The 26,866-nt window shown below is 38.9% G+C and overlaps 1 protein-coding gene across 6 annotated transcripts in view; it reads right to left on the reverse strand.

Annotated features, from left to right (window-relative positions):
- The window catches only part of SOX30 (SRY-box transcription factor 30), an 80,486-nt gene that overhangs the window by 18,155 nt on the left and 35,465 nt on the right, over positions 1-26,866 (reverse strand). For 2 of the 6 annotated variants that reach the window (XM_061424187.1, XM_061424183.1), the window contains one exon: positions 20,815-21,240. The exons of 2 other annotated variants lie outside the window; for them this stretch is intronic. In XM_061424187.1, the coding sequence (XP_061280171.1) occupies positions 20,859-21,240 (382 nt within the window). In that variant the 3' untranslated portion in view covers positions 20,815-20,858. Of the gene's footprint in view, positions 1-14,528; positions 14,631-20,814; positions 21,241-26,866 lie in introns of those variants that run through there. 2 more of the 6 variants (XM_061424185.1, XM_061424188.1) reach the window with 2 other exon arrangements.

Consider the following 26,866-nt stretch of genomic DNA (forward strand, 5'->3'; position numbering starts at 1 on the left):
TGTGACAATGACTATACTACCAAACTCAATCTACAGATTCAATGTGATCCCTATCAAATTATCAATGGCATTTTTCACAGAACTAGAACAAAAAATTTCTCAATTCATATGGAAACACCAAAGACCCTAAATAGCCAAAGCAGTCTTGAGAAAGAAGAATGGAACCGGAGGAATCAACCTTCCTGATTTCAGATTATACTACAAAACTACAGTCATCAAGACAGTACAGTACTGGCACAGAAACAGAAATATAGACCAATGGAACAAGATAGAAAGCCCAGAAATAAAGCCATGCACCTATGGGTCCTTATTTTTTACAAAAGAGGCAAGAATATACAATGGGCAAAGACAGCCTCTTCAATAAATGGTGCTGGGAAAACTGGACAGCTACATGTAAAAGAACAAAATTAGAACACTTCCTAACATCATACACAGAGACAAACTCAAAATGGATTACAGACCTAAATGTAAGACCAGAAACTATAAAACTCTTAGAGGAAAACATAGGCAGAACACTCAATGACATAAATCAAAGCAAGATCCTCTATGACCCACCTCCTACAGAAATGGAAATAAAAACCAAAGTAAACAAGTGGGACCTGATTAAACTTAAAAGCTTTTGCACAGCAAAGGAAACTATATAAGCAAGGTGAAAAGACAGCCCTCCGAATGGGAGAAAATAATAGCAAATGAAACTGACAAAGGATTAATTTTCAAAATATACAAGCAGCTCATACAACTCAATACCAGAAAAACAAACAACCCAATCAAAAAGTGGGGAAAAGAGCTAAACAGACATTTCTCCAAAGAAGACACACAGATGGCTAACAAACATATGAAAAGATGTTCAACATTGTCATTATTAGAGAAATGCAAATCAAAACTACAATGAGATATCACCTCACACCAGTCAGAATGGCCATCATCAAAAAGTCTACAAACAATAAATGCTGGAGAGGGTGTGGTGAAAAGGGAACACTCTTGCACTATGGGTGGGAAAGTAAATTGATACAGCCACTATGGAAGACAGTATGGAGATTCCTTAAAAAACTAGGAATAAAACCACCATATGACCCAGCAATCCCACTCCTAGGCATACACCCTGAGGAAACCAAAATTGAAAAAAGACACATGTATCCCATTGTTCACTGCAGCACTATTTACAATAGCTAGAACATGGAAGCAACCTAGATGTCCATCGACAGATGAATGGATAAAGAGGTAGTGGTACATATACACAGTGGAATATTACTCAGCCATAAAAAGAAATGCCTTTGAATCTGTTCTAATAAGGTGGATGAACCTAGAACCTATTATACAGAGTGAAGTAAGTTAGAAAGAGAAATAAATATCATATTCTAACACATATATACAGAATCTAGAAAAATGGTCCTGAAGAATTTACTTACAAGGTAGCAGTGGAGAAACAGACATAGAGAATAGACTGATGGACATGGGGAGAGGGGAGGAGAGGGTGAGATGCATGGAAGAAGTAACATGGAAATTTATGTTACTAAATGTAAAATAGATAGCCAATGGGAATTTGCTGTATGGCTCAGGAAACTCAAACAGGGGCTCTGTATCACTCTAGAGGGGTGGGATGAGGAGGGAGATGGGAGGGAGATTCAAAAGGGAGGGAATATATGTATGTTGTTGCTGCTGCTGCTAAGTCACTTCAGTCGTGGCTGACTGTGCGACCCCATAGACGGCAGCCCACCAGGCTCCCCCATCCCTGGGATTCTCCAGGCAAGAACACTGGAGTGGGTTGCCATTTCCTTCTCCAATGCATGAAAGTGAAAAGTCAAAGTGAAGTCGCTCAGTTGTGTCCAACTCTTAGCGACCCCATGGACTGCAGCCTACCAGGCTCCTCCGTCCATGGGATTTTCCAGGCAAGAGTACTGGAGTAGGGTGCCACTGCCTTCTCCAGGATATATATATACCTATGGCTGATTCATGTTGAGATTTGACAGAAAACAACAAAACCCTGTAAAGCAATTATCCTCAATTAAAAAATTAATTAATTTAAAATAATTTCAAAGATACTCTGAGGATTAGGGAAAAAAGTGTAGAAAAGAATTTAGTGCTGTATCTGGCACATTATGTGGTAGACAAATAGTTGTGGTAGTAATGATGATGATGATAGTGGTAGTGGTGATAATCTTTATCATTTTGTTCTAATGCAATGTAACGAAATGCAAAATCAGGTTCATATTCAGAATCCAGTTGGAAAAATGAGTTGGATTCCCAAATAACCACAGTACCAAGCAGAATTCAAGAATAAGTACACATTCCTATCTTCTTGACTTTATACAAGCTGTTTCATCTTCTGGAAAAGATGTCTTATACCATGTTCACCTCTTCAAATATGGCCTGACTTTGTTTCAAATGCTATTATTCTATGGTACTCTTCTTGGTCACTCAAGTCAAGCAAGCTTTCCTGTAAGCCTCCTACCCTTCATTTGTGTGAGACTCCCCCTACAGGCTTTCAATAAACACTGCTTTCTGTTTGAACTAATTTGAATGAGTTTCTGCTTCTTGCAACCAAAAGAGCTTTGATTCAGATACTGCCAATGTGTATAGCTTTAGGCATATTGAATGTGAGGGTGCTGAAAACACAAGGGAGGATGCAGTCAAGCCAGGCTGAGGGTGGGATGTGGGAGTCACAGGCTGATTATCAAAGGTGGTTCAGAACCCATGAGATCTCTAGAGAGGCAAAAAGAGATGAGAGAAAAGACTGGAAACATGACTGATTTCAAGAAGAACTTAGATAAATTCTTGTCCCACTAAATGAAATCACACTATCACTCCGTTTGGTAGTGGCTGGGCACTGCCTAGTTACCAGGAGAGAATGTAAAGCAAACACAGCCTCTGCCTTTCTGGAAATTACAGCTACATCTTCTACTGAGTACAGATGAAGTGTAAAGATGACTATCTTGTGGTTCTTTGTCTTATTTACAGGGTCTTAAAAGATGAAATAGAAGAATTGGACAAGATCATACCAAGTAATATATTCAAAAGTGCTTCAGAAATAGAAACAGCTTTGTATATATAATTGATACTAGTATTCACTCCATAGTTAGGACCTACTGAGCCAAGCAAATCATTTATACATATATATATCAGGGGCAAATCATTTATATATATCCTTTGAAGGGAAAAAAAGTACCCTAGAAGTAAACACTATTATCCCACTTTACAGATAAGGAAACGGAGACGCAGAGAGGCTAATTCTTGCTCTAAGGTCATGAGGCTGGTGAGTAGCAGAACTAGAAGTAAATTCACATTTGTGTTTAAGAGAGTTTTGACGGAAGGGGGAAAAATTATCTTCTCAATTACTGGAACAACTGGATATTTGTATGAAAAAAGGGAATATTGACCTTTACCTCACATTGTATACAAAAATTACCTTGAAATTGATTATAGAGCCAAAATTAAAAGTTAAAACTACAAATTGCTAGAAGAGTCACAGAACGTATTCACAACTGAGGGAGGCAAAGATTTCATGGACAGGACACAAAAGCATAAACCACAGGAGAAAAAAACTGACAAATTAGATTTCATTAAAAAAAAAAAGCTTCTGCATTTTTAAGAAGATACTATTAAAAAATAGTATAGAAAAGTCACTTCAGTCGTGTCCAACGCTGTGCGACCCCATAGACAGCAGCCCACCAGGCTCCCCCGTCCCTGGGATTCTCCAGGCAAGAACACCAGAGTGGGTTGCCATTTCCTTCTCCAGTGCATGAAAGTGAAAAGTGAAAGTGAAGTCACTCAGTCATGTCCAACTCTTAGCAACCCCATGGACTGCAGCCCACCAGGCTCCTCCATCTATGGGATTCCCCAGGCAAGAGTACTGGAGTTGGGTGCCATTGCCTTCTCCAATTAAAGGAAAAGATACTATTAAAAGATATAAACAGCAAGTCACAATCTAGAAGAAAATATTTGCAACGTAAATATCAGATAAAGGGCTTGTAACCAGAATGTATAAAAAGAAGGTAACTCAATCTTTTTAAATGGACAGAAGATTTGGATATACTCTTTATAAAACATGATATATGAATGGATAACAAGCACAGGAAAAGATGTTCAACATGATTGGTTATCAGGGAAATGCAAATTAAGACCACTGTGAGATACCACTTTTTATTCATTTTAGATTGACTAAATTTATTTTTTTACATGACCTTCCTAAAGTCCCTAACTATCCCTTCCCTCCCGCCCCCACCAACCATAAGTTCATTTCCTGAGTCTATGGGTCTCTTTCTGTTTGTAAATAAGTTCATTTGTATCATTTCTTTTAAGATTCCACATATAAGGAATGTCATATGATATTTCTCCTTCTCTCTCTGACTTACTTCACTCAGTATGAAACTCTGAGAATCATAGGAAGAATGACTTCTAAAATGACTGACAATACCAAGTATTGTTGAGGATGTGAAGCACCGGAACTTGCAGATATTCCAGTTTAGAAAACAGTTTGGCAGTTTCTTATTAAGTTAAACATATACTTATACTATGACCCAGCAATTCCACTCCTAAGTATTTGCCCAAGAGAAATGAGTGCACACACTCACAAAAGTTTATATGAATGTGCACAGAAACTTCATCCAAAATAATCAAACAATGGCTAATTCAAAGGCTAAACAGATCATGGTACATCCATAGAACAGTATATTACTCAGCAACAAACAAAGAACTATTAATATATACAACAACATTGATGAATCTCACAAACTTTATGCCGAGGGAAGGAAGTTTGGGAGCAAAATACTATATTCTCTTCGGTTCAATGTATACGAGATTCTGAAAAAGGCAAAATTAAGCTGCGGCAGCAGCAGGTTGATCAGTGGTGTCCTGGGGTGTGGGGGCGGCGGTTGGGGATTGCTTGGAAGGGGCAGGTAAGAGTTTTCTGAGGTTAGAGAAGTGTTCTAAATCTTGACTGTGGTGGTGGTTATAGTGTGCACCGCTGCTGCTGCTGTTCAGTCACTCACTCGTGTCCGACTCTTGGCGACCCCATGGACTGTATAGCCCACCAGACTCCTCTGTCCATGGGATTTCCCAGGCAAGAATACTGGAGTGAGTTGCCATTTCTTTCTCCGGGTGAACTTCTCAACCCAGGGATCAAACCTGCATCTCCTGTTTGGCAGGTGGATTCTTTAACACTGAGCCATATGGGAAGCTCATATGGGTGCACACTTCACTCAAAATTTATTGAGCTGTACATACACTTAAAATGGTCACATATTACAATATGTAAATTATACCTCCAGAAACTTTTTAAAGAAATCTTGAAATGTGAATTTTTCCACAGGCACCATAGCAGGAAGGGTAGACATACTGTGGAAGACAAGGAGCTGGCAAGGGCCAGAAACTTTCAGGGACTAATTCTGTTTACAAAATCGCTCTCCACTTTGACCTTTCACACTCCTAGAAGCTGAAGTCCCTCCTCAGGTCCTATCAGACATGGAGTGCCGAGCTGGCAGGAGCAGGACTGCCCACAGGACAGCTATTAACATATGGAGAAAGGGGTCTGTTTTTTCCTCTCAGCCCACTGAACCTAGGATGGATCATCTGACTTAATTCTGAGTTCTCCATATAAGCCCTCATGGCCTCTCCCCTCCTCTGGCCTCACATTCCCACCTCACTTCCTTAGAGGGCTGTCTCTCTGGCTCTCACTTGGCAGCCAGAGGCCCCTCACAGATCCTTGGGCAGCAAAGAGACTGTAATAGCCATCAGTTCTGAACCCTTTACCTTCTTCAGGCAAGCCACAGGAAACACTGGATGGAATAAATCCTACCAGTCACAAGCATTCAGACAGCCTCATAAGTACTGTTCTTTTAAAAAGCTGGAAAGATGGGTTGAGGAGTTTGGGGCTATTTTTAGCACCACACACTATAAAAAGGAAATGCCACTGATGATCTTAGATGGCTATATTTTTATATGGGATAATTCAAGCTTCCTTCTTAGAGTTTCCAGTCATAAGAAATTCTTAATAAAAAATATTACCTCAGGTCATACCCTCAAACTCAGCTTAACATTGCTGAAATCCACTGGGGCTATTCCAGTCAGGACTGACTAGGAGAACTAGGATTGCATTTTTGGCCCATTTTTATGGCTACTCCCTTCTGAGTTGCTCAAGTCTGTCCTACCAGAAGAAAACAACCAATTAATCAACCTATGTACAAATATTTATTTGTAGTAACTATGTGGAAGCAGCATGGCAAATAGTTTGTATGCAGGCTCTTGTCAGACTTACCCAAGCTTGGTCCCTGTGTGGCATTAGGCAAGTGGCTCAGCTGTTCTGAGCTTTCCCAATGAAATGAGTTTTTGTGAACCCTAAGAGCTAATGCTTAATGTCTGGCACTTAGTAAATGTTCAGTAAATGTTAGTTCATTATTATTATGTGTTCAGTATGCCTCTTACCACAGGGACTGCAAAAGTGTGCTTTTGCTTTTAGGAATTCTGTACCTAATTTTGATACTCAAAACATAAGACAGCAGAATAATAAAAGAACAACAGAAGTAATGATATCTCATGGGTAGCTCAGCTGGTAAAGACTCCGCCTGCAATGCAGGAGACCCCGGTTCAATTCTTGGGTCGGGAAGATCCCCTGGAGAAGGGATAGGCTACCCACTTCTGTATTCTTGGGCTTCCCTGGTGGCTCAGATGGTAAAGAATCTGCCTGCAATGCAGAAGACCTGGGTTCGATCCTGGGTTGGGAAGATACCCTGGAGAAGGGAATGACTACACACTCCAGTATTCTAGCCTAGGGAATTCCATGGACAGAGGCGCCTGGTAGGCTATAGCTCATGGGGTCGCAAAGAGTTGGACATGACTGAACGACTTTCACTTTCACATTAGTGAAGGTCCTAAAAAACTTGCATTGTAGTCTTTCAGATACTGCTGGTCCCCTGCTTGGAGCTTTATTGGAGAGCAATTTGTCAGTGTGTATCAAAAGCCTTTAAAACACGTTTGTCCTTAATAAAGCAATCTGTCCGATTGTCTGGACATACAAATGAGGAGTGACATAGGAGGACCATGCCATTCCTGCATATAGACTAGATAACTTTAAGGTCTCTTAGAACTCCAAGAGCCTGGGGCATCTTTAAGAGAAAATATTAGTCTGAGTTTGCAAAGTCACAGGGGTTTGGGGTACCTAACTCCATGTATTCTGTTTAGCTAGGTTGTAACAGGTCACTAATTTCACAGAACCCAAGACAGGACTTGGGATTTACAGACATAGAAAATAGTCATGGCAGTTGTGTTTCCATTGTATTTGCACCCATCACCTCTCATTCCAAGAACAAGGAATAAATCTGCAGCTGTTGTCTGAACTTCTTCAATGTGAAACAATTTCAAAACTACAGCTGTTAGAGGCATAAACCTGATTCTGGTTTTGTCCTTGGTCCATGTCTCATGTTTCATGGAAGTCCCTAAAAACCACGCTTCTGGGGGTTGAGTCAGAGAAGGCGACTTCTCCTAATCATCATCCTTCTAGAAAACAGGAGTGCTGAGTGCTGATTCCTAAGAGAACTTTCCAGCGTGAAGCAGAGTCTGTCCATGCCTTGGTTCAATGGAGCCAAACTCCCAAGAGGGGTGTTGACATTCCTAAAGTCCTACAAAAAGTTCAGCTGCCACCCAGCTTTGCCCACTGGCTAGCAGACATGGATACTATGGCAAACACCAGCATCTGGCTGCCAGCAGTCTGGCTATCTGGGGAAAGGGGCAGTCTGGAGGGCTTTAGTGCATCTCAAGTTAACCTCACTAATCTACCCTCACTTCCACAGAGAACAGCATACTGTATTCAGCGATCTCAGCAACAGCTGTGCCTTCCAAATCAAGACACTGTTCAGAAAGATGATCCAAATGTGGGCTATGTGTTTCAGCAGGATTTGGTGGGACTTTCCTACTCAAACGGTCTTTTGTGTGCTTCTCAAAGACAGGATATTGACTTCACGCATGGCTAAAGCATGATGGATGACTTGGAGTTCTCAATTTACATTTGGCTTGTGGTCAGAACTGACTGTCAAAATGCATGGGTATCTGATGGACAGTGCCTGGCTTGTTCAGGCTTGTTTCTGATGGAGTGAGTGGATCCTAAGGCTTTTGCTCCATCCAGGTTTGATAAGCTAAACATGGCTGGAATGTTACAAAGTTCCTCTTGAGGCAGCAGAATTCAGTGTCCTGAATTGGCAGTCTCTTTTACCCTTTTTATTTATATTCAGCATCTTTACCTAATTCCAGATCTACTCTGACACCTGTCCATTTGTTACAAGGTGTGGTCCCACCCCGCATGGAGGCAGCAGGAGTAGAGAGCCTCTGTTCAAGTCCTCTCTCCCTGCTCCTTAAAGTCACCTGCTTGGTCTTCTTGCTTTCTCAGTAAGATCCTTTGCAAGTGCGAAGTGCTTCTGTCTTCATCAGGGCTCTGTACTGTCTTTTCAGGCCAAGGGGAGTCAGAAGCTGACCTTCCCTACCATGCCTTGTACAGATTTGCACAATTATATGACAAGAGTTCAACACTCCCAGGCTGGTAGTGGGGTGGAGGTTACCCCTACATTCTCCAACAAACCACAGTGGACAAGGTGAAGAACTGAGCTTTTAGATTCTAAAATGATTCAGATGTTTTGATTCCCAACAAAATCTGTGGGGAAGGCTTAGCTTGCCTGTTGCACTGACTCCTTGACTAGGCCCAATGGCAAACAAGTTATCGCGTGGGAAGAGCTAAGTTCAGTACCTGTGGTGTCACAAGAAGTGATGAACCCAGAATCAAGGCATTATAAACCTAACAAAGGACCCAGGGGAATGAGCATTCCTCTGACCTGGCAGACCCTTCTCTCCACATGCTGAGTCTTTTCACTCAGTGTGATAAAGGTGCTGGGACTGAGATGTGTGGGCAGCTGGCCTGAGAAGAAGGGAGGCCTGGGTTGGGGTAGAGAATGGCTTCATTCTCCATCATGGAGCCCTGGTTCTATGTGTAGCCTCTGTACTGCTCACTGGCATGGGCAACAGTGAACCCAAGTGAGAGCCACCTCAGTAGAATGGAACTTATCCTTAGACCCAATCTTTGTGGGGTTTTTGTGCTTTGGCCTAGCCAGAGTGTAACCAAATGTGGGGTCCAGCTGCTTGTTGCTCAAAAGCCAATAAAGAGGCAAGGTTGGTGGAGAGGAAAGTTTGCTTTATTTTGGATGCCAGCAACTGGGGGAGAGTGGGCAGACTCTTGTCCAAAGGCTGACTCATCCCATTCCCCCAACAATCAGTGGGCTAGAGCTTTTATAGACTGAGGGAAGCAGGCTACATGTAGAAACAGTACAGTCAGCTCTGACAGTCATCTTGAAATTGGTCACTGGTGGTCTGACCAGCGTCATCTTGATTGTTTTAAGTACCACTTGTCTGGCTTGTTTGTTCCCATTTCCTTGAGGCCAATTCTCAGAACTGTGACAGCTTATGTCATGGTTACAATCTGGTCATAATGTAGTTAACTTCTCCCATGTGGTGAGGGTTTCAGTATCTATAAGGCAGCTCACAGGATATGGCTCAGAATATTATATAGTTCTTAAGAAAGAACTGGGGCTTCCCTGATAGCTCAGTTGGTAAAGAATCCACCTGCAATGCAGGAGACCCCGGTTCAATTCCTGGGTCAGGAAGATCTGCTGGAGAAGGGATAGGCTACCCATTCCAGTATCCTTGGGCTTCCCTTGTGGCTCAGCTGGTAAAGAATCTGCCTACAATTCAGGAGACCCCGGGTTGATCCCTGGGTTGGGAAGATCCCCTGGAGAAGGGAAAGGCTACCCACACCAGTATTCTGGCCTGAAGAATTCCATGGACTATATAGTCCATGGGGTTTCAAAGAGTCAGACACAACTGAGCAACTTTCACTTTCACTTAAGAAGGAACTAAATGTCCTTGATTATGCTTAATGACTAAACTATTATTATTTGGTCTCCTTTGACTGTTTTCCTTTGTTTTTGCATTTTCTATGGAAAAGTCATTAAAATGACTACTATGATTAAAACTTACTCTTTGGCTGAACTTTTTCTAAGAAAGCAGGCTGAGGACATGGGGTACAAGGACCATAGGGTCCTTGAAAGGCCCTTGAAAGGACCTTCATTTCAAGAGGAACCAAGAGAGCCTCTTAAAAGAGAGCCTCATGGAAACTTTTACAAGATCATACTTTTAAAGCTCTGGCACTGAATTTACTTACAGGAAATCTATTCTAAAGAAAATAATTTGTTGTACTCTCAGTGTTGGTAATCACAATACATGTCAGAAATAATTTCAATTCCAGTAGAAAGGGATTGGTTAAAGAGATTATACCTATACAAGTAAACCATTAAAAATGTATTCTAGATTAGCACTTCCTTATAGAAATATAACCCACCACCAAGAAGTTCAAACCTGATCAAACCTCTAGATCTAATCGCCAATTTATAGAAAATTCAGAAGGCAGAGAAGTATGTTAAATGACAGCAAGGCAATGCAATCAGAATTCAGAATGTAAGTATTCTACACAAATCTAGTCTATTCTCCAACAAGAAAAAAATACAAGAAAGAAAAAAAGACCAAATGGGAACATAGAGAAAAAGACTTAGGATATATGTGAACCAAATCCAATGGGTAGACTTTCCTTGAATCCTGAATCCTTTCCTCAAATATACAATTTTTTTTTAAAAAGGTCATTTATGAGACAACTGGAGAAGGTGAACACTGTGGGCATGTGATATTAATGAATGATCACAATTTTTTTTTTTAAGAGTCCCAATCTTTTAGTACTGAAATGTTTATGGATAAAATATAATATTTGCAATTTGTTTTTTAAAACTCCATGGCAGAGGAGAATAAGAAGTACAGAATTGGTGATTATTGAATATGAGTGATAGGTGTAGAAAATTTACAATAGCATTTATGCTCTTTTATATAGTTTGAAAATTTTCATAATACTAACTTTATAAAAATCATGTTGTAGAGGAAATCTAGTATCATGGAAATGCTTACGGCATATTACATAAAAGAGGGGGGTTGCATCTTAAGTCCCATTATGATCTCATTTTTGTAACTATGTATATGTCAGAAAAGTCTGCAGAATTATATGAACCAAAATGACTGATGAACTATGATTAATTCTGAGACTGAATTACAGTGATTTATACTTTTTAGTATGTTCACTGCTATACATTTTTACAATAATCATTATTCTTACAAGCATAAAATGACAATGAATATATTTAAAATTAGAAAAAAAATATTTCTAATTTTATATCTCAGGGAAGCCTGATGTAATGCACAGCAGTCAGTCCATGGGGTCACTAAGAGTTGGACACGACTGAGAGACTGAATAAGAAAAAAATATATACATAATTAAATTTGCACAGAAAAGTTACAGAAAGATAGTCCTAGGATTTGGTGCCTTGTGTTTTCCTAATTCACTGAAAAGAGTAAAATTTGTTATAGAAAAAAATTTAGAACAAAGAAATGCCAGCTTTATTTTAGGGCATTGAAATGGTTCTGATTACCATGTTCAACGTGGGGTGGGGTGGTGGTGTTGCCCACACCACCAACAGGCAATTCTCCATGACACCAGCTGTACATCCTACAATGTAACTCAATTCTGACACCATCTACCTGAGCTCATGTCAGATCCCACAGGTGAAGGGGTCAGTCTCACAAAACTGTTTCCACCCTACTTTAGATGCCAGTCTTAAGCCAAGGTTACCACTTGTGCTTCTGACTGACTAGCTATAGACTGAAACTTCCCAGTTACCCTCTCCTAAGGTTCAGCCAATTTGCCAGAGTGGCTCACCGAACTCAGAGAAACATTCTACTTATTAGATTACCAGTTTATTATAAAATGATACATCAGGACCATCCAGATGAAGACATGCAACAAGGCAAGGTATGAGGAAAAGAGAAGAGAACTCCCACATCCTCTTAAGGCAAGGTACTTTCCCAGAAGCTCCATGTATTCACCAACCTGGAAGCTCTCTGAACATCATACTTTGGGGATTTTTTATGGAGGCTTTATCACAGAGGCATGATAGATCATTAACTCCATTTTCAGCACTTCTCACTTCTCAAGACAATCAGGGATAGGGCTGAAAACTCAAAGCCTCTAATCATGTCTTGGTCTTTCTGATTGACCAGCCCTTACCCAGGAATCATCCAAGAACCCACACAGAGACACTTTATCAGAACAAAGACACTCCTATCACTCAGGAAACTACAAGGGTTTCAGGAACCCGGTATCAGGAACCAGGGTCAAAGACAAACTACTGCACCAAAAGATATTCCTAGTGCTCTAATCACTTTGGAAACTCCAAGAGTTTTATAAGCTCTGTGCCAGAAACAAAAACAAAATCTATATTTATTGCTATAAATCATAATATTACAGATATTTTAAGAAAATGTTTGAATACGTCATAACTACCAATTTATGTACTCTATCTCTGTATGAAGTTGAACCATTCCCTGGTAGACTTGATTTCTGCTCTTGAATGGAGCACCTCCTTGATGTGGGACAAGTCAATTGCTCCTCACTGAGTCTCAGTTTCTTCAGCTTTAACTTATGTTTTTCATGTGCTCAAAGGAGAGATCCAAGTGTACTGAAAGGCTTTATACAAATGTGAGGAGGTAGTAAGTGGCTGCTCCCCTTCTAACAATTGTATCATCACATCTTAAGGAAAAAGAAAAGCTAAACACGGCGGGCAGGTGAACACTTGAGTAAGATAAAACTAATTTCTCTCCCAGTCATTTTTTCCAAGTTGGCCTCATGATAGTAACTTGGAGGTTTCAAGATGAATGTCCCAGAGACAAGATAGAATGGGGAGCGGGTGTTGTGTGCTGCTGAAAACACAAGAAGGAAACATTAAGACACAACTGCTGCTAATAATATGCACCCAGCACTGTGTATGGGCTTCCCAAGTAGCATAGTGGTAAAGAATCTGCCTGCCAATGCAGGAGACATGGGTTCAATCCCTGGGTCAGGAAGATCCCCTGGAGGAGGAAATGGTAATCCACTCCAGTATTCTTGCCTGGATAATCCCATGGACAGAGAAGCCTGATGTGCTACAGTCCATAGGGTCATAAAGAACTGGACATGACTGACTGAGCATGCACATCACTGAGTACAGTCATTAATCCTCAACAATAATCCTATGAGACTATTATTATTTTATTGTTATTATAAAAAACACAATTATTTTATTGTTCAGAAAACTGAGGTTTCAAAGAGGTGAAGTTACTTGCCCAATGTAACATAGCTCCAAAGTGACAAAGCCAGGCCTCTTCCCCAATTATGCCTGATCCCAAAACTGATAGAAATTCTTAAACACTAGTCTCTACGGCATCACTAGAGGTAAAAACTGAGCAATGTCAAGAGTATTCCCTGGGTTTCAAGATGTTAGATGGCTCCTTGCATCCCAGAAAGGCACCTCTTTATATGTCCCCATGTTTGTCCGGACTAATTTGTAAAATATAGAAATCCACTACCACAGCAAAAAAAAAAAAAAAAAGCTTGAACTAGCTAACTGGCTCAAGGAGCAGTGCAGGTGTGAAGCTGTGCTCTGTAGCGAAAGGAACCCCAAACTGAGTGTGGGTTCTCTCTATGTCATCCTGTCTCTACTTCCCTGTTGGCATCATGTGCTTCTACAAAAGATAAGCTTTACCCAAAATAAAGAGAACATGGCCATGGCGGCTCCAAAGCTACATTCTTGGAGAAAACTTTCTACAAAAAAAGTAAAGTTGCTCTATCATGTCCACTTAGAAAAATGCTTGCGTGAATATGAAGCTGTGAATACAGAGCTGTATTTGTTATTCTGTTGGCCATCATGTATTTATTTTTCTCGTTTCTAGAATATTTGCTCTCGTTGTCTCTCAAGGAACTTAGAGTGTAGTGGGAGATATAAATAAAGGCGTTGTATAAAGCAGAAACAATAAGTCTCTGAGGATTAGAGAAAACTTTCTGGAGTGGAAGTATTCTGAATGAGCTAGAATTTGGTCCAGCAGCATGTGATACAAAACACAACACTGCAGCAGATTAAACTAGTTAAAATTTACTTTTACCTCACATAAAAGCCTTGAGGCAAGTAATTTAGTGCTGGTATGGTGTTTTTACTTCTCTCTTGCTTTTCTGCCAACCTCAGCATGAAGTCTCTATGGTCCAAAATGGCTCCTCAGATTCCAGCCATCGCTTGCATATTCCTGCCAGTAGAAACGAAAAAGGGACAAAGAAAGGGCTAACGTCTCTCTTTGAGGGTATTTTATGGAAGTTGTACATGAAAGTTTCATTGACATCTTATAGTCAAGAATCTTAGGTACTTCACACCACACCTTGCTTCAAGAGATGAAACACAGCTAAAACTACAGGGTTCTATTACTTTAAAAGAAAAAAAAAGCAGTCATTAGGAGAAAACTGACAGATATCTAAACTGAGATCTGAAGAATGATTAGCAATTAAAATGGGAGGCTGCAAAAATTGTCCAGAAAGAGGTACCGGTGCGTTTCCTTTGCAGGAAGGGTCACCGTGGAGCACTTTGCTTTCCATGTCCTCTGTTCAACATCCTTTGCATTGTGACCCAAAGTCCAATCTAGGAATGAGACTGCTTGCTTTAGCCATTCAGTCCTCTGATGTAAAATGACCTCTAAAATGACATAAAAACCCAACATATCACTGAAATTATTATGGCTGCTCAGAGTACCCATTCCCCTAGTCTGTAAAAGTGCTCACTCTGAAATCTTATCATTGAACCTTACTAGGACAGATTACTGAAACCAATTTGGAAGAAACTGCAATCCTAACCCTTTCATGTGATTATGGCATATCTGTCTGAAGCAATATTATGCAAACATGAAAGGTCATCATTTATGAAGCTATACAGTATGAAAAACAGCTCATGATAAAATATTGAGGAAACGCAAATTTGCAAAAAAATCTGCAAAAATTGTGTATGTGTTGTGATTATAATCGTGTGAAAATGTGTGTATATGGGCAAATATAGAAAGATCATCATAAAATAAAAACAATTATTGGATGGATTACAGATGTTTTCTTCTCTGAAAATTCCCTTTAGCACAGTTACATTGTTTTCATGGCAAAATTTTAAATACCTTGCAAACTTTACATGGTGTAAACGATAAAACTGCTTAGGAATAACTTGAAGAGCTTATTAAAAATGAATATTCCCAGGTTCTAGCCAGAGAAATTCTGATTCTATAGATATAGGGAATGGCTGCATTTTTAACAAGGATCCCAAATTATTTTGTTGGAAGCAGTGTACTGACCACATCTGTAAAACACCATCATAGCTAGTATCTCAGAGATAGTTTAAAAAACTATAGAGTTAGAATATTAGGTGTGCCCAAACAGCCCAGATTTGCATTGTACTAAAGACTCTGGCGGGTGCTTCCCTGGTGGTTTAGATGGTAAAGAATGTGCATGCAATGCAGGAGACACGACTTCAATCCCTGGGTCGGGAAGATCCCCCTGGAGAAGGGAATGGCTACTCACTCCAGTATTCTTGTCTGGAGAACTTCACGGACGGAGGAGCAAAAGGCCCTTATGTTAGGAAAGACTGAAGGCAGGAGGAGAAGGGAATGACAGAGGATGAGATAGTTGGATGGCATCACTGACTCAATGGACATGAGTTTGAGCAAGCTCGAGGAGATGGTGAAGGACAGGGAAGCCTGGCGTGCTGCAGTCCATGGGATCACCAAGAGTTGTACACAACTGAGCAACTGAACAACAGCATAAGACTCTGGCCAATATCCCACTATCATTCTTGGGGAAACGGTAAAAAAGTCTAAGACTCCATATTCACAAAAATGCTTTCACTCTGGTTTATAAAGTGAAATATCACTAAAAGGTACAGCTTTGATCATTTTTGTCTTCCAAGTAAGGTTGAAGCGGTCTGATAAAAGCACCCCATACTAATAGCTATGTGTCTCCAGTTCTCTTACAGGCTCTATGCATCCTGGCACTTACCCCATGCCTTTCGAATAGGCCTGACACAAGTTCAGCTATAATCTGCTGTTTTGAGTGAGGTTCAGTGATTTCAAACTCTACAACTGCGTAGCACAACATGAGTAAGTGTAGATCTACATAGATCCAGATGATCCAATATTCACTTATTTGCTTATCTCAATTTGCCCAGGAATTTCCTGGTTTTAGCACTGGTCCTAGATCCTCCTCTCCCCCCTAACCTCGCCCCTCAGTTCTCAATGGCAAACCAGGACCATTGGTCATCCTATACATTTCCACTATGTGACCCAAGTAATTATGCACAGCTTAGAAGGAAAGATCCTTTCCAGGACGGGTTATCAGCCTCCACAGACCATGTCCAATGTAATACAGGCGAAAACATACCTTTTGGAAGCTCTTCCTTTGAGAAAACAATACATATAAAATGCTGTTCATTATTTTTTAGAAACAAAACATTTCCTGAAGTGGTTTCAGAGGAGCCAGAGGTATAAAAGTATACCAAACAGTTCTCCTTCTACATCTTCATCTCCTTGCTTTTTCTGCAAGCATTCATCATTTAGTGAAAAGTTAAGATTTCTATGTGTTACGCATCAGAAAGAAGAAATGTAGGGTTAGGTCAGGCAGTTAGAAGGAAGAAGGTAGAGAAGGTAAATCTGTCTAGAGGATATGGAACTTCTCATCAAGTAGAATTAGAAAGTAACTTGCTTACAGAAAAGTAGTTTTATACTTGAAGCCCTTGGAATCTAAAATCCTAAAAAGATGATTCAGAATGCTAGAAAAGGATGTTCCTCAGTAGAATCTATCCTAACACATAGGCTAGATTTTTTCAGACTAACACTGTTCACCTCAAAATTATCTCTCTTTAAGATACTGCAAGTTGTGCATAGAATCCCCAGAACTTTATTTTGACATCAAATGATAAAAGTTCCAAACTAGTACTTTCAAAAGTACTTGTATTTTTGGCTCAGAAATAATCCATCTGACAGCTGGTTTTCACTGTGAAAAATAGACTTTTATGGGAATTTAATACATTTGTCCACTTGAAGCTTTGGATGCAGTATCAACTTTCATTAAAAAGCCAGTTTAGTGGACAATCGAAATTTATAATAACTCTAAGTTTCAGCTCTTCAATCTTTTAAGACCATCAGATACTTAATGCAGAAACAGTTTAATGAGCCACCACCTTCTTTCAGCAAAGGATTTAAGGATTTTTCCAGTTAATGCAGAAAACCAAATTGGAAGCCAGCAATTGAAAACTGAAGCAACCAACTATAAGTAGCATTTTCCAGAGTAGATTCTGTTAGTAGACATTATGTTAAAACAAACAAATAGAAAAAAGTATACTCAAGCTAAGGTAGAAAAGCACAAGATAAACTGAGGTCAACATAGTTCTTCATGGCAAGATTTTTGAGAAGCAAGCAGGGGCTACTCTCTAGTTGTGATGCATAGACTTCTCACTGCAGTGGCTTCTCAGTGGCAGAGAATGAGCTCTAGGTATGCAGGCTTCAGTAGCTTGGTGCATGGGCTTGGTTGCTCCATGGCATGTGGGATCCTCCTGCACCAGGATTGAACCAATGCCCCTTGCATTGCAAGGTGGATTCTCAACCACTTGAACACCAGAGAAGTGCCTCCAATTTATAATAGGAATGAACAAGGCATCGAAACCTATTAGAATGCACTTGTGGTTTCCAGCTTGGAGAATTTCACTCTGACAACTTGGAGAGGCAAATGAATTCATTCCTAGGGCAGCACTGTGTTTGTCTATAGGGTCTCTAGTCAGAGCTAACAATGGTTTGAAGAGCTATAAATGAGCAGATATGGGCATTTGTTTCTAGGCATGCTTAACTGCTACTGGATATTGTTTCACCTAAGAAATACCCATATTTCCCAGCCCAAATTATACTGTAGATCTATAAACCATCTAACTGACTTCTGTTTCTAGCATTAAGGAAGAGGAGGGAGAAGATTTAAAAAGGGTTGCCCTGACTCAACAGTCATTAAAATGAAGATGGAGGGGTTAGAATTTGCAGTGCAGGACTAGCCTAAAGACAGATAGTTCAAAAATACTGAACCATGCTCTATATTATTCCACTGCCTTACAAAGGCATTCCCCCAACCAATTTGTAAGAACAAGTTCTGCTGGAAATACTGTCCCACACCTCTCAGGATGGCCATCACCAAAAAGTCTACAAATAACAAATGTTAGCACAGATGTGCAGAAAAGGAAACCCTAGTCAGGTGGCACTAGTGGTAAAGAACCCGCCTACCAATGCAGGAGACATAAGCAATGCGGGTTCGAACCCTGGGTCAGGGAGATTCCCTGGAGAAGAAAATGGCAACCTACTCCAGTATTCTTGCCTGGAGAATCCCATGGACAGAGAAGCCTGGTGGGCTACAATCCATGGGGTCACAAAGAGTCAGATATGACTGAAAGCAGCTTAGCACATACTACACTATTGGTAGAAATGTAAACTGGTAAAGCCACTGTGGAAAACAACATGAAGGTTCCTCAAAAAACTAAATATAGAGGCGCCATATGACCCAGCAATTCTACTCCTGGGTATGTACCCAAAGAGAATGAAAACATTAATTTGAAAAGGAACATGTACCCCAATGTTCACAGCAACATTATTTACAATAGCCAAGATACGGATGCAACCTAAGTGTCAATACATGAATGGATAAGGATACACAAGCACACACATACACACACAGAATATTATGCAGTCATAAAAAAGAATGAAATTGAGCCATTTGCAACAACATGGATGGAAGTGGAGAGTATTATGCTTTTTTTTTTTTTTTTTTGGCTGTGCCATGCAGCATGCAGGATCTTAGTTCCCTAATCAGGGATCAAATCCATGCCCCCTGGAGTGGAAGCCCACAGTCCTAACTACTGGACTGTCAGGTAATTCCTTATTATGCTTAGTGAAATTAGTCAAATAGAGAAAGACAAATACTGTATGTTTCCACTTACATGAGGAATCTAAAATATAAAACAAATGAGTATAGCAAAACAGAAACAGATTCACAGATATTGAGAACAAACTAGTGGTTACCAGTGAGGAGAAGAATTGGCAGAGGGGCAAAATAGGGATGGGGGTTAAGAGGTACAAACTACCATGTATAAAATAAGCTACTGGATATAGTGTGCAGAACAAATATACCCAGTATTTCATAATAACTTTAAATGGAGTATAATCTATAAAAACACTGAATCACTATGTTGTACATCTAATACTAATTAGTATAATATTGTAAATGAGCTATACTTCAGTAAAAAAGAATAAGTTACTCTAAACCCAGTTTAGTCACTAAGGTGTTATTAAAATGAGATGGGATAAAATGGCTCAAACTCACATACAATGGTGTAGACATCTGTCAGGTGTAGACATTAAATGTGCTGTAGTTCCAACATGAAGTTACATGTTCATTCTCTACCAAGAAATTCAAGTTTTGGTCCTTAACCACATTCACATAACACTGCACAGAGTAATAATATAAAATATGAAAATAAAAATTTTATTGGGAAAAGGAAATGCTACATACAATAAGTCTATGGTTGATGAAATATATTACATTAACAGCCTTTGCTTAAGGGACAAATACAGGTTTAGCAAAGGAAGAAGTTGGAAGCTTAAAACAGGTATCCATACACAACTTCCAAGCAGTTTTAAGTAAAAAAAAAAAATCTCAATTTGCATAAATTATACAGATCATTGAGGGAAAGGTATATTGGTTTGTGGTTACTTCTAATCATCAATTCACTTTGTGTCTTGTATTAATAGATCTCTTCTACCCTGATCCCAGCTCTGGTCGTTCTGATCCACTTCTAATATGGTTCTCTCTGTTCATAAGTGTGTATTTACCAAGAGGTCACACTGCAAACAGAATTCTTTCACACACTGTGAATTAAACATATCCCATGTGCTCTTAAATAAACTCTATGGTTTTAAAGACAACTGCCTGAACCAAATTTGGAAGAGCTCTTCCACTGAGGGGAGTGCTTACGTTATAGGTACAATCTGTAAAGAGTTTAGAAATGGCACCAGAATATGTGCACACCATCTTCATTGATACAACTTCAAGTAAGCTAATAGGATCTGTACAATTCTACAGACTATTAAGTAAAAATAAATTCTGCATGTGGTATGGACACCATTCTCATTTGAAAAATACTCATTTACTTACTTCTATACCCTCAACACAAAACATCCAACAAGAACAATTTTCTCTATGTTTATTTAATTATAACAAAAGTAGAACAATGCACACCAAATGGAAATATATCCAAAAAAGATGATAAAAATGTTTAGGAACAGAAATGACTAATTTAGCTGAAGGAATTAATCAGGTTCCATTAAAACACATTTGCAACTTATAATTGGTTATTAGTGTAAATTAAATTTAGTAACTGAGTCCCAATTTACTACTAAAAGTTATCAAAATATTTTCAAAATGTTACATAAAAACTAAAATATCCATATTACATAAACACCAAACAAAAAATTCATATAAAGAAAAATAAATGCATCCTGAGATAAAATACAAATCACACTTAAGACAAATTATACACTCCCTTTCCTCTCACATATAATTGTGAGGATTCGGTATTTTGCACATTCCAAGATAAAGTAATGATAATATATGCTGATGCAAATTTCAGCCATAAAAATAAACTACTTCATATCTTAAATATTCCTATGATGAAACATCAGACTCCAGTTTCACTAATCAAAACTTTATGAAGGCATAAATTGCATTTGGTTTTGACTCCTCAAATCATGGCTGAAAATTCTCAGCAAAGCAGTCTAGGCTTTTTTTTTCTCACACCAAGTGACCCAGAATATATTTAAGAAATGTTTATTTTCTGTGCATATTTGTTTTAAAATTATAAATTCCTGAGCACTTTTTCTTCTTCCTCCTCATCACTGTCAGTGACATTGACTTGCTGGATACTAGAGGGAGTTGATGTCGGGGCTGTGAAGACATTCTCCAAGGCTCCAATGTCCAGCTGAGGCATGGGATTTAAGTATTCTTCCCCACTGTGGCAATGACTGTTATAGTAAGAAGTCCCATCCATGTTCTCACAACTTCGAGAATCTTCATTGTGAGCACGTTCATCTGGGTAGTCTCTAAAAGGATAGTCTCTATTTAAAGCTGAAAACATAGCCTCATGTTTTTGGTACCTGTCTTCATAATAACCAAGGCATTCTGGCATTGAACTTGGAAAATTTCCATAGCCAAAGGGCGGCCGACTATAAGGGCACGTGCTGTAGCAGAAAGACAAAAAAGGAATTATATCATACATTGCCCACATGTTGTCTTGTGTGCAAATTAACTGAGCAAGTTTAACTACACCATCTTTGGAGCCTACAGAGCTCCCAAGATAACTTTTTGCAACCACTTCATGTATTCATCCACATGTTGCCTAGCCCTAACGTGAAATAACTGGCAAAGTAAGCTTGTAACTATTATCTCTCATCAGCCTCAGACTTCGTATCTTTTGGTAGCCTCGATAAAAGAAGAATTATTAACAGTTATTTGGTCCTTTATCTCACAACGCTTTATGCCATGTAAGGTTTTAGAAATGCAGGCACCTGTTGTGCTTGCTTAAAAACTGACACTTGGTAAGCAGTGTAACAATTGTTTTTACTACTAATGAAACAAACCTTATGGTGTGGGAAATGTGAAACTGGTTGAAACCAAGAATTCTTGGGGGTGGAGGGAGGGCACTCAGAGGATAAAAATTTAACTTTTAAATTCACATTCAGTAATGAATTATATTAAAAACACTCAATACTAGAATGACTTGAACTGATATTCAACTGTAATTTTTCAGACTGTTTCTCAAAAAAGAAAAAAATTTGGAGAATGGGGATATGAAGAACTGAAAAGATTATCTTGCTGTTTTACAAACCAATGGTTATTCTTTTAAGGCAAATTTAAAATTCTGCCATTCAAGCTTACTTGTCGATTTTTTTTTTAAAGTATTACTCTCCACTTCAAAGGCACAAAACAGGAATCATAGGAAGAGATATACAGAAAAGACTATCCAAAATTTGCCTGGACTCATGGACTCCACCTAGTGACAGATAAGCATTAGTCGTGCAGTAGTGTCTGACTCTGTGACATCATGGACTATATATACATAGCCCACCAGGCTCCTCTCTCCACGAATTCTCCAGGCAAAGATACTGGAGTGGGCTTCCATTTCCTCCTGGAGGAGTGACAGATAATATAATTACCATGCTCATTAACAAAACCCAAGACAAGTGGGTGTTTCATTTCATGCTCCCACTTCTCTTTTAAAGGTTAACTTTGTTTCCTTCTCTTTAAAAAAAAAAAAAAAGTACAACTAATAGACTCCAATCTCAAATTCTTTGGAAATGCAGGGTTTCTTCAGTGGTAGTGTTCTAACCCAAATCTTCAGAGCTAGAGACTTGACCCAGGTTCAGTACTACAAAGATGAAGCATGGCTTCTGAAACGTTCCAGATTTCCATTCTTACTGCCACAGCCTCATTCAGGCATTTTAATTTAATATGTATGTACTGAATGCATAGTACTGGAAGTTACTAACACTATGACTTGGCTCCTTAGCTCTTCCACCTTTATGTCTCTCCATCTATTGGATTCCACAAATACTTCATATTCCACAAATATTCCACCAAGTTCAGTCCCTCAGTTGCGTCTGACTCTTTGCAACCCCATGGACTGCAGCATGCCAGGCCTCCCTGTCCATCACTAACTCCCAGAGTTCACTCAAACTCATGTCCATTGAGACGGTGATGCCATCCAACCATCTCATCCTTTGTTGTCCCCTTCTCCTCCCATCTTCATTCTTTCTCAGCATCAGAGTGTTTTCAAATGAGTCAGTTCTTCGCATCAGGTGGCCAAAGTACTGGAGTTTCAGCTTCAGCATCAGTCCTTTCAATGAATATTCAGGACTGATTTCCTTTAGGATGGACTGGTTGGATCTTCTTGCTGTCTAAGAGACTCTCAAGAGTCTTCTCCAACACCACAGTTCAAAAGCATCAATTCTTTGGTGCTCAGCTTTTTTTATAGTCCAAGTCTGACATACATACATGACTACTGGAAAAACCATAGCTTTGACTAGACAGACCTTCATTGACAAAGTAATCTCTCTGCTTTTTAATATGCTGTCTAGGTTGGTCATAACTTTTCTTCCAAGTAAGTGTCTTTTAATATCATGGCTGCAGTTACCATCTGCAGTGATTTTGGAAACCACGGAAATAAAGTCTGTCACTGTTTTCACTGTTTCCCCATCTACTTGCTATGAAGTGATGGGACCGGATGCCATGATCTTAGTTTTCTGAATGCTGAGTTTTAAGCCAACTTTTTCACTCTTCTCTTTCCCTTTCTCTTTCCTCTTTAGTTCTTCTTTGCTTTCTGCCATAACAGTGGTATCTGCATATTTGAGGTTATTGATATTTCTCCTGGCAATCTTGATTCCAGCTTGTGCTTCATCCAGTCCAGCATTTCTCATGATGTACTCTGCATATAAGTCAAATGAGCAGGGTGACAATATACAGCCTTGATGTACTCCTTTCCAGATTTGGAACAGTTTGTTGTTCCATGTCCAGTTCTAACTGTTGCTTCTTGACCTGCATACAGATTTCTCAGGAGGCAGGTCAGGTGGTCTGGTATTCCCATCTCTTTCAGAATTTTCCACAGTTTATTGTGATCCACACTGTTAAAGGCTTTGGTGTAGTCAATAAAGCAGAAGTAGATGATTTTCTGGAATTTTCTTGCTTTTTGATGATCCAACTGATGTTGACAATTTGATCTCTGGTTCCTCTGCCTTTTCTAACTCCAACTTGAACATCTGGAAATTCACAGTTCACGAACTGTGAAGTCTGGTTTGGAAAATTTCGAGCATTACTTAGCTAGCATGTGAGATGCCTGCAACTGTGTGGTAGTTTGAGCATTCTTTGGCATTGTCGTTCTTTGGGATTGGGATGAAAACTGACCTTTTCCAGTCCTGTGGCCTCTGCTGAGTTTTCCAAATTTGCTGGTAATATTGAGTGTAGCACTTTCACAGCATTATCTTTTAAGATTTGAAATGACTCAACTGGAATTCCATCACCTCCACTAGCTTTGTTTGTAGTGATGCTTCCTAAGGCCCACTTGACTTCAAATTTCAGGTGAGTGAGTGATCACAGCATTATGATTATCTGGGTTATGAAGATCGTTTTTTGTATAGTTCTTCTGTATATTCTTGCCACCTATTCTTAATATATTTTGCTTCTGTTAGGTCCATACCATTTCTGTCCTTTACTGTGCCCATCTTTGCATGAAATGTTCCCTTGGTATTTCTAATTTTCTTGAAGAGATCTCTAGTCTTTTCCATTCTATTGTTTTCCTCTATTTCTTTGCATTGATCACTGAGGAAGGCTTTCTTATCTCTCCTTGCTATTCTTTGGAACTCTGTATTCAAATGGGTATATCTTTCCTTTTCTCCTTTGCTTTGCGCTTCTCTTCTTTTCATAGCTATTTGTAAGGCCTCCTCAGACAGCCATTTTGCCTTTTTGCATTTCTGTTTCTTAGGGATGGTCTTGCTAACTGTCTCCTGTACATGTCACGAACCTCTGGGCTTCCCTGGTTGTGCAGACAGTAAAGAATCTGTCCACAATGCAGGATACCCAGGTTCAATCCCTGGGTCGGGAAGATCCCCTGAAAAAGGAAATGGCAACCCACTCCAGTTTCCTTGCCTGGAGAATTCCATGGACAGAGGAGCTCGACAGGCTACAGTCTACGGGTGTCTCAAAGAATCAAACACAACTAAACAACTAACAAATATTACAAGGGGGGACTCAAATCAACTTCCTCCACAAAGCCTTCTTCTCTTCAGCTAGAAAAAATTCACCTACTAACTAGTCTTTCAGGACTCAGTATAGGCAAGACACCAAATCACAAGATTTAGTGGACAATTTAATTAAAAAAAAATCTAAAATCCAAGTAGTATATACTTGATATGTGCTAAAGTGTGCTGTAATGCAAACATCACATGGCTATATTGGTGTGGTAAAACAAGTTAGTATTATATCTGGAGAACAAAGACAAGAATAATCCTAAAAGGTTACATAGATGAAAATGAATAACTGCAGAAGCATCGTGGTGTAGTGGGAAAAGCACTACCATAGTGATTACTCAGTGTTGTTTAAATTTGCAGTTCCCTAATGATACATGATGTGGAGCATCTTATCTATGTTTGTCATCTTTTTATGTTCTCTGCTGAGGTACCTGATGAGGTCTTTTGTCCATTTTTAATTGGGTTGTTCAGTTTTTTGAGTTTTCAGAGTTCTTTGTATATGTAGATAACAGTCCTTTATCAGATACATCTTTCAGAAATATTTTATCCTCGTCTGTGGCTTGTCCCCTCATCCTCTTGATAACACATTTTTTGACACTAAGTATTAAATAGCATTGTGGAATTTGAAGCAAAGAATTATGAGTCCTCCATCTTTGTTTTCCTTTTTTAAGATGTTTTTTTACTATTCCAGATCGCTTACAATTCCATATAAATTTTAGAGTCAGCTTTTCCATTTCTGGAAAAAAGTTATTGGAATTTTGAAGAGGATTGTATTGATTTTGCAAATCCTTTCGGAAAGTATTGTCATCTTAATAATAAGTCTGTCAATGCATAAACATGAATACCTTCCCATTTACTTCAGTCTAATTTATTTCAGCAGTGTTTTATGGATTTCAGTTTACCAGTTTTGTACTTCCTTGGTGAGATTTATTCCTCTATATTTTACTCTTTTTAATGCTACTATAAAAAGTAATTGCATTCTCAATTTCCTTTTTGGTTTGCTTACTGCTAGTGTACTAAAATACAACTGAATTTTGTAAATTGATCTTACCCCTGCAACTCTGCCAAATTCATTCATTCACTCTAATAAATTTTTGTGGGTTTTTTAGGACTTTCTATTTATAAGATTATCCATATATAGGATCATGTGTGAAAAGAGGTAATTTTGAATTAATGTCTTTAATTTGAATATCTTTTTTTCTTGCCTAATTGCTCTGGCTAGAACTTTCAGTACGATGTTGAATAGCAGTGGTGAAAGCAGACATCCTTATCTTGTTCCCCAAATTACAGAGGGAAAGCTTTTGGGCCTTCATCATTGAGTATAATGCTAATTGTTGGTTTTTTGATAAATGTCTTTTATCATATAGAAGAACTTCTATTCCTATTTTGCTAAGTTTTGAAATCAGGAATTAATTTTTATCATGAAAAGGTGCTGGATTTTATCATGTTTTTTCAGCACCAGTTGAGATGATCGGATGGTTTTGCTCATTCATTGTTTTAATGAAGTGTATTGAATATGACACTGATTGATTTTCTGATGTTAAACCACACTTAGAATTCCTGAGGGAAATCCCACTTGGTCGTGGCATATAATCCTTTTAATACACTGCTGGATTCAGCTTACTAGTATTTTGTTGGTCATATGTTTCTATTCAAAAGGCATTTTGACTTGCAATATTCTTTCTTGTGATGTCTTTTTCTGGCTTTGGTAACAGAGTAATGCTGGCCTTAGAATCATTCCATTTTATATATTTTGGAAGAATATGAGCAGGATTAGTGTTAATTCTCCTTTAAAACTTTAGTAGAATTCACCAGTGAAGATATCTAGTCCAGGGTTTTTCTTTGTTGGGAGGTTTTTAATTACTGATTCAATCTCTTGATATATTCAATCTCTTGATATATTTAGTCAAGACTTATTTCTTGATAAGTCTGGTTCAGATTTTCTATTTCTTCTTGAGGCAGTTTTGGTAACTTGTGTGCTTGTCCATTTCATCTAGGTCATCTAACTTGGTGTACAATTATTCTATAATTATTATCTTATAATCATTTTTATTTCTATGAGATC

The sequence above is a fragment of the Bos javanicus genome, chromosome 7 (assembly GCF_032452875.1).
Source record: "Bos javanicus breed banteng chromosome 7, ARS-OSU_banteng_1.0, whole genome shotgun sequence".
Taxonomy (NCBI): domain Eukaryota; kingdom Metazoa; phylum Chordata; class Mammalia; order Artiodactyla; family Bovidae; genus Bos; species Bos javanicus.